Source organism: Taudactylus pleione, unplaced genomic scaffold (assembly GCF_031769625.1).
Source record: "Taudactylus pleione unplaced genomic scaffold, aTauple2 ptg000260l, whole genome shotgun sequence".
NCBI classification, from domain to species: Eukaryota; Metazoa; Chordata; class Amphibia; order Anura; family Myobatrachidae; genus Taudactylus; species Taudactylus pleione.
The window spans coordinates 568,937-581,595 of record NW_028284662.1 but is presented as its reverse complement, the minus strand read 5'-3'; the positions used below and the strand labels follow the sequence as shown (position 1 = coordinate 581,595).

The 12,659-nt window shown below is 41.0% G+C and overlaps 1 protein-coding gene across 1 annotated transcript; it reads right to left on the bottom strand.

Annotated features, from left to right (window-relative positions):
• Positions 1-278: 278 nt before the first annotated feature.
• Positions 279-8,175, bottom strand: MYCL (MYCL proto-oncogene, bHLH transcription factor). The gene is made up of 3 exons (XM_088481020.1): positions 8,076-8,175; positions 6,721-7,178; positions 279-3,637 (listed from the first exon to the last, which is right to left on the bottom strand). The coding sequence occupies exons 1-3, from the start codon at positions 8,144-8,146 to the stop codon at positions 3,078-3,080; spliced, it is 1,089 nt and encodes a 362-aa protein (XP_088337146.1). The 5' UTR covers positions 8,147-8,175; the 3' UTR covers positions 279-3,077.
• Positions 8,176-12,659: the final 4,484 nt, after the last annotated feature.

The following is a 12,659-nucleotide window of genomic DNA, read 5'->3' as shown; positions in this document are numbered from 1 at the left end:
AAGAACAGCTCTAGACTTACTCCCCCTGCCTAAAGTGAATGGTTTCCTAAAGAATGATGGAAAATGGGTGCAAGGGTCACTTAGAGACAAAGAGCTGGGACAGTAACCATCAAAAACCTTAGGGATTATCCCCACTGAAGAGGTATGGCATTAGAAATAATTGTTTCCAGACCCATCTGCATTTTTCATGTGTTGCAGAAAGCCTACAAATGCTAGTAAAGATACACTTCATGCACCTTTACCATAAAATAGAAGTAGTTAAAAAAAAAAAGAATGAATACACCAATTGTTGATGGGCTTAAAATGTAACAGTGATAAACACAGGTGCTGCCTATCATTTCCATTCCTATTCTATAATTACATACATGTTGCTATGCTGACCACTAACATGTATTACATTGACATCCTTGATGATGGAGGATTACAGAATAGTTCACAATGAGTAGTGTTTAGGATATAGCACCAGGAATGCTTAACACTAGGGGGTATATTTACTATTGGGCAGTTTGAGCAATAGTTTTAAAGCAGCAACAGAAATAAGTGCTAAACCAGCCTGGTTTAGCATTTATTTAGCTACTAAAAGTCTGTCAAAGCTGGCGATTGGCATCTTGGGAAAAAAAAAAAAAACCCAAGAGATCGTAAATAAACCCCTATGTGTCTTTGTCTGCAGTTATGTAACTTTTTAGGTTATTACTCACAAAATCTACACAATGGTTGTCAGCAGGGGATCCTCATTGAAAGGACATGTGTGGCCAGGTTTATTCATTACATCCTCTGTATTAGAGATATTTTGATCATAAGTTTTGAAGTTTCACATTTTAAAGCTGGGACATGAACGTACAATGCAGTGAATATTTTAGATAATTAATGGCAAGTCCAAATAATAATTTTTTTTTCTAATATCTTCTGCAATACAAATCTACACAAGTTCAAGACCAGGACCCCAACTTACATTTGCATCTGCAGGGTTACCCCATGTAAAAGAAAATATAACACTGCAGACTATGCAAATGCTATATAATACATACAATATACGATAACGACCGACTGCTACAATGGTTAAGTACAGAGCTAAATCTGTATGGTAAAAAGAAAATGTAGCAAAGTTTTCCCTATAAAGATTTCAGTATAGTAAATTCAGACTTGCAATGTAGGCAATTACCACATGTTCTTATAATCCCTTTGTAGTAGAAGTGGGCACTGATCCATTCCCCCTAAACAAAAGCTTAAGCATTCAACATCATTGCAGGCTTCATTGCATATATCAGACCCAGAGAATCAATCACATGCAAAGCTGGTTTATTTAGCAAATCAAAACAGTGGACACTCCTAAAGTAGAGAATACTCCAGGAATAAATTCCAATCCCAATGCTCAAATTTACATTACAAAGTGTTTCTTAATTAAATGTAACGCCAGCAATTGATTTGTGTCTGGTCTACATTCACCTCTTCCAATTTTCTCTGGACAGACTACATGCAACTGAACCAGAACAACTGTTCCCAGCTATGATCCAAAAACACAGGCACAAAATTGTTGGTTGGAAGTGTTTATTTTAGGGTTTGTGGTTTGTATATTTTTGAAGACTAAGTTAGCAGCATCTGTTTTTAAAAATGTATGTGTGCCTTAGAACCATAATTTAATTGCATGTTCTCCCATAGGGCATACTATGCAGCAAAAGTATCTGCCAACAGGCAATAGCTGTATAACACTAGGGCCATCTACAGGACAGATATCAAGGATAATTTGAGCTAGTGGCTAAACATGAATATCCAGATTTTTAACCAAGATTGTGACTTATTGAGCTCAAATATTGAAGCTGTGGTGCCCTGTGTAATCAGCATTAAAAATAGAACAAGATTCAGGAGAGTTTAAGCCAATACATTACATACGAACAAGGTTTTACAGTCTTCAGTTGCTAACACACATTAGGATTGTTTTGATAAATCTGAAATTTACTCAAAAGATGTACAAAAATACAGTATAAATTTTCAGTACAAAATCCAGCAGGTGGCAGCAGCAAATTCAGAGAAAAGTACAAAAAAACAAAAAAAAGTCAAACAGACAAACTAGTGTAAAGTGACGAGAGTGAGGTAAGAGTGGTTCACACAAAACTGTTCCAGTGTTCCCTCCACAATGATATGGCAGTCCTTCAGGTCAAGATTGTAAACCCCTTTTTCCCCTATAGAAGGATACAAGTTGTAGTAACATTACTACCAGCAAAAGGAATATCTGCAAAAAACACACACAAGGCAGACTGATATTCAAATCAGGAAGAGGTCGTACTTAGGGCCAGATTCAATTAGACATGGTGCTTACTGTGGGCACAAAGCTCGAGCTTTAATGCCTGGAGCTATTCAATTAGAAGCCCATTGCCACCAGATGGTAAATCCATGGCTAATGTGCATTAACCCATAGATTCTGGGCTAAGTGCCTGGAGCAAGAGGTTAACGTGCTGGTAGCAGCCATGGCAAGGGCAGAATGCCCTACTTACTGCTGATTTCTGTTGGCTCCTCAAGAGTGTGCAAATACAATTCTGCAGTAAAAGCAGCCTGGGAGCTGCAATTGAATAGCCCCAGGCATTGCTACAAGCCTGCGATAAGCACCACTTCTAATTGAATCTGCCACTTAATAAGTTTGCAAGAGGGTGAGAGTCCCAAACAAGACATGGCAAGATCAACAGTATAAAGTGCATCACAGAACTAACCAGGAGGTGACTTAATCCAATAAAGATAATAAACTTTAACAGGATAATAGTCCTGGTCATCACCCCATGCCATGTGACCTCTACACTTGGGTGAAGGATTAGCCTTTAAAATGTTAGATAAATTTGAGGTCTCATAAGAAGGCAGGTAAAACAAAAATATCAATGCAGAATTCTCATATTTAGCCAAGAGGAAACAAGTTTTATGCAGAACCCGAGGAACCGTAAAGATTCACCTGAAACAGGACAAGCCCATTCTCCCTTTTGCACTCTGTGGAGCATTCAGACCCAGAGTGAAAGTCTCACTTTTGTGCAATCCCAAGACATAACTCCAAAAATGTGCAAATGTGCCAGACAGACTGCCTTTTGTCCCTCTTAACATCCTTTTAACTTGGAGATCCTCCTCAAAAGTTGCTGGTGACGAGAACGAAGCTTCACTTTCTCTGCCATAAGTCTCTTTTCATCACTGATCAGGCCCTGAAGGTACTCTGTAGCTTTACTCAGAACTACCACCTTGGGTGGTTTGGAAGCACGAGCTAGACCAGGCACCTCCTCTCTGAGAGCCAGGAACCGTGACCTCAAGTCATTTCTCCTCTTACGCTCCATGTAGTTATGATTTTTCCGTTTAGCAAGGTCCTCACTGTCTGAACCACCAGATGGAGGAGGGGAGCTAGACAGAGGGGGGCTGTAGGGTGGTAGAGAAGGGCAGCTTACTTCACCAGGCTCTTCTTCAGTGGGAGACTGACAGTGTTGGGGAGAGATAGGGCTTGGCTCAGGGGGTAAACGTGCAGCATAGTTATGTTGCTGCTGGTGAATTGAAATGTGGAAAAGCTTGGTTGTAGTATCCAGTGGATCTGCACGAACAGTTATAGTCACTGGCTGGCGACCACGATATGATTTTCTCTTTTCCACTGTTACCACATCAATCTCATCCTCTGATGGAGGGGGAAGAAAATAAATAGTCAACATTGATATTATAGTAAAGCTACATACACTTAAAATGCTTAAAACTTTTGGTTTGATTTCTGTGCCTCTGACATAATGTCATAGCTCTATAAGAGCACATTGTAAACATTAAGGGGCCTATGCATCAAGCTTTTTTATTTTACATATAGTTTTTTGTACTGTAGTTATGTACTAAAAGAACAATGCAGGAGATTTCATCAAAATCTCTAGCAAAGTACTAATGAGCACTGCAGATCACAGACCATTATCAATGGGGACTACGATCTGACCCCTATGTACTAAACTCCAAAAGCTAAGCTCTTTGGAGTTTAGCCCCAGTAGTTTAAACCATCTTCAGATAGTGTAAACTACTGTAAGCTCATGGAGGCTCCAGAAGCACGAGAGCGATATTTCGATCTCTCTCCCACCGCCCCAAACAAGCTGCGGTAGCAGACAATGCGCATGAGCTTTCCCTGGGGAAGCCTCACTTCTGTGAAAGACTTCTACAATAAGCAAGCACTATAACTCACAGGGACAGTGGTTACCGCTACTGCTGTCCCTGAAAGTTCCCCCTTATAGTAAATAGTGGGGATATTTTCATTATAATTGAAAAGATCCCCGGCTGTATAGATAAATTGCAGCCGGTCTGCAATTATTAGTACATGAGCCCCTAAATCTGGGACTGTTTACATGCTTCAAAAAAAAAAAAAAAAAAAAAAAAAAAAAAACTTGATTCCATTCCAGACATGTTATAAATAGCTATTGAGAGATAGCGATCATTTATAATTATTGGTTTGGGAGAAGAAAGTTGCTGTATATTATAAAAAATTATATATATATATATATATATATATATATATATATATATATATATATATATATAACCACCAAAAAATCCAGACTCATCTGTAGCTAGTGATATATCCTCATTGTTCTATAACAAAGGTCAGGAGTACTCAAAGTGGTTCATTTTATGAGGAAATGCTACAATTCTATAAGCCAATAGTTTGCTAGGCTGCCACATGGGCTTTGATTTTCCAACAACCTATCCCAAGTTCTGTACATTTTAGAATACAAATATAACACCACACCAAACATTTACTGGCCAAGCTTAAAAGAGGACTGTCCCACTTGTAATAGGGAATTCCTAATTCAAATTCAGTAATGATTATTTTAGAGTATAACAAAACTGGATTTAAAATTTAAGATCAACAATTCTGTAGTGTTAAATGCCTTTGCAGCCTGCAGTACAATAGATTGTAAGTCACAACCAAACAAAGGGTTGGACAGCATAGCAATGAAATGAAGGGGAGTGTTAGATCTGGCAGCATGTGCAGGAGGCTGTACAAATGGGTGAGGCATAGGGGGAAGGGTGTCTGCAGTTCAATACAAAAGAGACACCACAAAGGATGTAATTGTGAATAGGCTCATTTCCCCATTAATAAATCCTAGTCACATGTCCAAGGACTTCAATTGGTCTAATGCTCTCAATTCAAATGCTGGGTCTCTCTCTATTGGCTGAAGATAGTGTCTGACCCCTGCCGGCTGCAAGCTGTTGCTTTTTGTCTGGCCATGTGGCTGCTCTATTCATCTGAAAGCACTTCTACATTGTGTAACTTTTATAGTGCTGGGTGGAGGGGAGGTTCTACACAATGCACATGCACTAACATTACCCTGCTTCCAAATATATTACACATAATTCCCAACTATTTGCAGTGTAACATACGTTAACACAGGAAAGATATATAAAAAAAAAAAAAAGCCACAGCTACAATAAATGTAATAGAAATAAAGATAACATTTACAAGCTGTACCAGGCAATGCACTGATTTCCTTAAATAAAACATACAATACATAAAGCAGTGCTGTATGGGGATGAGCAGCAAGACATTACAGAAACCAAGGCTCACACAGTGAACAGTATTTTGTTCACCCCTTTCACACGTTTTTAGGATTATGAAAATGCTGAATCATTTTGGGACTTAGGTGTATATTTACTAAGCAATGTATTTTCAAAACTGACAATTTGATTTTGCTGGCCATGTGTAAAAGAATAGTAAATGCTAATTCAGGCTTGTTTTGAATGAAATATTCTCGTTTAAATCGGGCAGGAAAAATCTGAAAGAAAAAAAAACTAAAAAAAAAAAATAACACAATGGTTTTCAGAAGTTTTAAACACACTTTAGAAAAACATTGATTTTTGCAGATTAGGGGGCCTGTGCATCAATGCTTGATGAGAAAGAAAATTTGAGAGAGATAAATCACCAACCAATCAGCTTCTAACTTACATTTTATTAGCGGTGTTGGAAAAATGACAGGAGCCGATTGGTTAATACTTCTCTCAATTTTCTCTCTAATCAAGCTTTGATACATAGGCCACTTTGCCTGCCCGATTTAAGATCAATATTTATTTCAAAATAAGCCTGAAATTGCAGTTACTATTATCACCCTTTTACATAAGGCAGACAAAAATGTTGAAAAAAAAAATAAAATATATATATATATATATATATAAAATAAAATCAATTACTTAGTAAATATACCCCTAAGTATTTAAAAGATTTACAGAAAAGTATTGAAGAATTCTCAATAATCAAGTCTTCTATAGCGTCAGTCCATTCAATGCAATGTTACAAGTTATCATGGGTGTACCTGAAGTTTATTAGGTCAGTGCAAGCCTACTTGCCACTGATGTTCAGAAAGACCAGTCTTTAAACCCAATGAGCAAGACAAAACAGTTCTGCACACATATGCAGTGACAGCTGGTAATGAAGGTAGCTATTTGCCTGTTGTACACCTGCTGCGGGCATTAGGTGTGTACAGACTGCAGGTACCAACTTGTCAACTATAAGGAAGTAGCATTTCTATTACAAGAGATCCACCCCAGACATGCTTCATGGCAGCTGTATACTAACCAAAGACTGGCATATACAGATGATGCCATGTGGCTTTAAATAAAAGCATTCAAAAAGTGTGGAAAATCTTTCAACACATTCGTGTCACCATTCAGTAAATGCATAATCATTCTCCCATCACCAAAATAGTTCTTCGTGTGTCCGTTCTATGCCCTTACCCGAGTCACTGGTACTTTCAGAGCCAGATGAATTAGGAATCTTTTCTGGAATGAGTGCTGGTAAACCAGCTGCTGATGTAGTCTGTTCTACAGGGCTGACTGTAGGTTCCAGTAGTTCACCATCCGGGACACATTTCGCAGTACCACTTGAAAAACGTTCATTGATGACTTTTTCCAGGTGTTCCCGGGTTGAGAAACCACTCCACATACAGTCTTTTAAGAGAACCACAGAACTAAGTCCAGAGAGTTTGACAGGGGACTCCCAACCCAAATCCATTATCTCTGACCCCCAGTTAGCATCACTGCCACCTAGACATCCTGCATTAGTTTGAGAGCAGCCAGGTACAAGCTCAAATTTCTTCCAGATATCCTCACTAGGAGCAATGCAGCGATAAAAATCCTCCTTCAGATCCACATCATAGAAATAGTGCGTATTATAACAGCCAAGATCCATTGTCCTGGAAAAGATTAAAAGGAATAATTTACCAGAAGAGTGGGGTGGGAACAGTCACAGGAGCAGTTCAGTTGTAGAAGGAACATATGTTCTCAATTGGTTATTAAAGAATCAGGGCAGCAAAACAGAGGAGAGGACAAGTATTGAAAACATTGAGGTTAATGTGATGTAGGTGTGTGGCAGGGTCAGTTACATAATACTTGAGTCTAGAGAGGGATGACAGCATAGAAATAATGGGGACAGCTATAAAGAGTGGTTACACTTTGTTTTGGAAGACTGACAGCAAAGCAGTTCCCATTATTGTTTGATTGAGGAAGTCAGCTGGCATTTTTGGGGTTGGCATCCAGTAAACAGAGCAGGTGCTTTGTTTTTTATTTGGGGGGGTGGGGGAAATAGAAGGGACAGAGGTATTGTAGCGGTAACTATTGTATCAGAGCAGGGCAGTTTTTAATATAATAGGTTTGACAGCTATATTGGGGCAGAAGTGTAATAACTGCCCAGACTGGAGGAAAGACTTATGAACATGACAGTGACAGAACGGTATTGGTGAATCACAAATGAATGAGAATTGGGACTCGAAAGAAAAAAAAAAAAAGTGACACGAATAAAAATAGGGGCTTAAACTACTAAGCAAGAGTATAGTTTGGGATACAAGAGGTAAATGAAGAGCCCTCAAAATGTGGTCACTAATCGTAAGCAAATAGAAGCAATACTGTAGGCGTCCAAAACAAAAACTCATTACTCCAAAAAAATTCCGTACACTCACTTCCTACACCCGACACTTTAGGAGCAGGATTAAGTACCTATATGCAAATACAACACGGGATTTTCCTTGCGCCTTACAAGGACGGGTCACCCTCAGTATACCTATGTTCTTCCATCACAACATGCTCTGTCTTACCCCAGAGATCCCTGCACGCTTCCTTGGACACGGCGCTGAATCTGCCCGGGTTCATTGTTCCCACACAGCATTATATCAGCTCCCAATCGCTCCTCCCCTGTAGGCGAGTCTGGGAAAGCAGGCTCCGGAGACACCTTCATAACAGGGAGGAGGGGGCTACTTTGCATAAACGCCTTGCAGAGCAGGCAGCATGTGAATGTGCCTTGTAGCCATGCAGCACAGTTATTGTTGTGGACTCGGCGTGCTAGGAAGCCCGCAGACAAAGCTTTCTTAGCTCTAGATTAACCTGCTTCTGAACAACTTCCAGCCTTTGTCCTGATAGTTAGAAGGTACATCAGAAGGGAAATGCACCATGTAGTCCAATTTATAGTTATTATTAATGTTTAAATATTTGTTGTTATTGTTTGCAGTTCTGCCGAGACAAACCATATGGACTTGGATTTTTGTTAGGCTTACCATACTATCCCTTTAAACTGGGACACGTGAATTACACAGGTTCTGTGGCTTATTAAAACCAGGTGAAATGCAGACTTGAAGTCAGCCAGCCACAGAATCTGTGTATTCATTAGTGTCCCGGTTTAAAGTGATAGTATGGTAAGCCTAATTATTGGTAATAACATATAGGAATCCATAAATCACCAACGTTTCTTATACATAGGAGCCATCTCTGTGTTCCCAATACTTGAGTATTATCATGTATGACACTTAATATGTGGATGGGGGATGTAATGGGAGCGCCACATACATAACTTTACTGAACCATTTGTGGAACTGACAGAATTTTCATGTTTATAAACTACTCGTACTTTAGTGATCGACAGCTCTTATCCCCAGTGACAAATGTTCGGTATTGCTTTCTGTTTTACAACTCTATAATGCCCCTTTTACACCAGAGCTAAAACCCGGTCGAGTGACCCAGCAATCCAACCTAGGTAACTTGCAAGGTTTAACACGGGAATAACCCGTGAAACCTTGCAGTGTAAACGGAACGATCCGGGTCACGGTGACCTGGATCCTGCTGCATACCTGCCGGCTTCAGTGGCGCTTGGAGATTACGTCATCTCCAAGCGTCCACTTCAACGCCGGAAAAGCTGGGTCTCTGTAGACTCGGCTCCGGTGTGATCGGCGCCGGCTCAGGAATATCCTGGGTCAGCGCCAGGGAAATTCCGGGTCTGATCCGGTTTGGAACCCTGTTCCAACCTGTGGGCAGACCCGGAAATACGGTATAAAAGCAGTATATTATTCATATACTATATAGATTTCCATTTTAATAGAAATATAAACTATTTATCAATAATCACATACACAATGCGATCTGGGCCTGAGATTAGCACCCATGATTGCATTACAGTATGAGATAATAGCACCTGAATGTATTAAATAGCATACACAGGGACATGGGGTCACAAAGGATCCCGTCCCTGCAATGTGCTCAGAGTTAAGTATCTGCATCAGCGTTCTTCTATACACTCTATTGGGACTACTGTGTGCGGCGGCCATTCCCAGGGAGAGTTCATCTGGAACTTTGTCCCGGTAAATTTTGCGAAGTGTATCCCAGTCGTTCTCAAACTCGGTCCTCAGGACCCCCACAGTACACGTTTTCCAAGTCACCCAGCAGGTGCACAGGTGTAGTTATTACTCACTGACACATTTTAAAAGATCCACAGGAGGAGCTAATTATTTCACTTGTGATTCTGTGAAGAGACCTGCAAAACATGCACTGTTTGGGGTCCTGAGGACCGAGTTTGAGAACCTGTGGTGTATTCCATAACGTACCTCCCAACATGACCCATTCCAGGAGGGACAAAATACTCTTTTCCAGGACTACCCTCTTAATTTATGATTGCTGTTACCAGTGTTTAACTAGATAATTGATGAGAAAGGCGTTTCAACACAGGTAACAGCAATCGTAAATTAAGAGGGAAGTCGAAGACCAGAATGGATCATTTTGGGAGGTATGCATAGGCTACAGCAGGACAATGCCATCTTTAGATGGTGTAAGCTGTGGGGTATTCCGGAGCTTGGTAAATCTGACAGCATTGCTTCCCTCCATAGAAACCTATGGGGGTTGTGGCTGCTATCAGAAATGGAAGCGATATCTGCTGCGATCCCTCCACAGTACATTAGGAAGATACTTAATATTTTGGGATGTCCCCCGAAAATGGTTATATGAATATGCCGCAAATATTTAATGATAAATAGGCCCCTAAGTGGTTATTATGTCTATACTTCTTTATTTCTTCAATTTACCCTTTGTTTAGATTTCACCTTCAGGGCCACATTTATTAACAAACATTAAAACCAGCGGGTTTAGTATCGCAGTGATATGAATGGATATACCACAGGTATTCATCCTTACTTTCCTCGTCGGCAAGGTCCGGCGGCATCCTCCTTTCACCTGCTGGCAGCCTATCATTGCTAGCGACGGGCTTCTATGTCATGCGCATGCACGACGGTCAGTCTGTGCAGACTCATGACCTTTCACCCGGCAGGGACCCGACAGTGCCTGAAAGGCTTTGCAGCTGGGTCCCCACAATGGGGACCACATTCCTCTCGCCATCTAAAGATGGCGAGCGATGCAGTGACTAACAGCGGTAAGTTTAGATTACCTTTGTTTGTTGAATACTGAAAAGATGACATAACCCCTTTAGCGAGTGCTAAAGTGTACTAAACAATTAGAATGATAGAATTGAGTTTGCGTAGTGTGATGCGTTTTCTTTCAATCAATTTGCTTACCAATGTGCTTGACAGTTTTTTATTCTCCAATCCTCACAAGGCAATTGAATTCAATTAAACAGTTTATAGCAACAATATTATACAATACAATACATTAATACATTTCAGAAAAAACAATATAATGGACACTTTTCTGAGAATGAAAGTAACTCTCTGGTCCGAGTAATATTTATTAAACAGGAACGCAGGATACTTGATCCACCTACGGGAGCAATGGGTTAAACACAAAAGAGCATACAAGATCACCTTCTTCTGCAATAATTGGACCCCAAATGACACAATTGATTACTTTCAGGTGCACCTGAACCTCTAATGCACTAATCTCTTTGTTATATCTCTGCATGCCAGAGTTAACTGTATCAGTTTGATATGGGTATACCGTTGCCTGGGATGATGTGTATCTTAAGTAGAGAAGAAGTCTATAGATCCTCAGACAATACAAAGTCCTGCAATGCTATAGATGGGGTGTAATAAATTGTAGCAGCCTTTCCTGGCTAAGTTCCCTGTAAATGGGTTGTGAGAAAATGGTAACTCCACTCGCTGTTAATGCTGTAATGAACGTACGGTGCCCTTCTGAGCTATAGATAAATTCTTTGCTAACTATGCCAAGGATAGATGCTTTTTCTTTAATTTTGCAGTCACAGGGTTAATTATGCCTGCTGAGATGACCTTACGGTTCTCTCCCTGCCCAACTCTGACCTGATGTTAGCTGAAAGTGTTCTGCTAATTCTCCTTCTGGCTTTATTCACAGTTAGGTAAACTATAGTTCACGTTATAACAGCTGTAACTGCTGGGTTTATAAGATATCCTGCTTAAGAGTCACAAGAATCTATTGCCTCGCATCTAAACCTCTCCTGAGCTGACAGGGCGAGAGTTAACTGGAAGTTTGACTAGAACTTCACTATGATGCATGTACTGAGCAGTTCATATAGTGTTAAAGTGCCAGTGTATAAAGATTTGACAGACCTGTACTGTTGGCTGTCAATCTCTGTGCAGAGGGAGGAGACCGGGCGGTTCCACTGGTGAGGCCGCTTCCATCTGTTCACGCCCCCGCAGTAGCCGCTCGGCTCCCCAGCTGTCAGTCTCTGTGCAGAGGGAGGTTTGGAGGCGGTGCCCGGCTGGTGCGACCTCCTCCGGGAATGCCTCCAGTCGCTAAGCAGCTCCGGTCCCGGCAGACGCTACACGGAGTCCTGCGGCTCCGCTCCACAGCTACCGGTAGGTCCCGCTTTCCCCTTATTCAACTCAACAAGCGCAGCGTTTCCTCCCTTACGCTGGCTTACCTCAAGCAGACTCTTCCCGGCAGTCCCCGCGGGTCCTCTTATATATTAGCGGTCGCGTGCCGGTCAGCTTCCCGCTCACAGCACGCGCCGCTCTCTCCACTGGCCACCTGTGTAACCCAAAGGGGGGAAGAATTCCCCTCATAACAGTTGGGCCGTCTTGTCCTTGGCCGCGTGCCGCTGGTTCCCTTAATGCCAAGAGTGGGCAGCAGGCTCCATTTGCTCCCCCTGCGGGGGTAGTTCACTCCAATGTTCCCCAAGAAGGGGTTAACAGGTCCAAATGCACTGTATTTGTAATGAGGCACTGTATATACATATTAACCAGTACCTGGATCCCTTATAAGCAAAGCAACATGACCACATAAATATATATTGGCAACCTCCAGTTTCCTATCCGTGTAAACACATCAACTACAGCATCCTGTCATTAAAATACAATGCATTTTATGTATTTATCTTTGTGTATATGTATGAATTTACCGGCAAGCACTTCTAAGGGTATTACAAAAGGGGTTATATATTGTTGTTATATGGGGCCCTTAGTAACATCCCACCACTTTCCTTTTTTTTT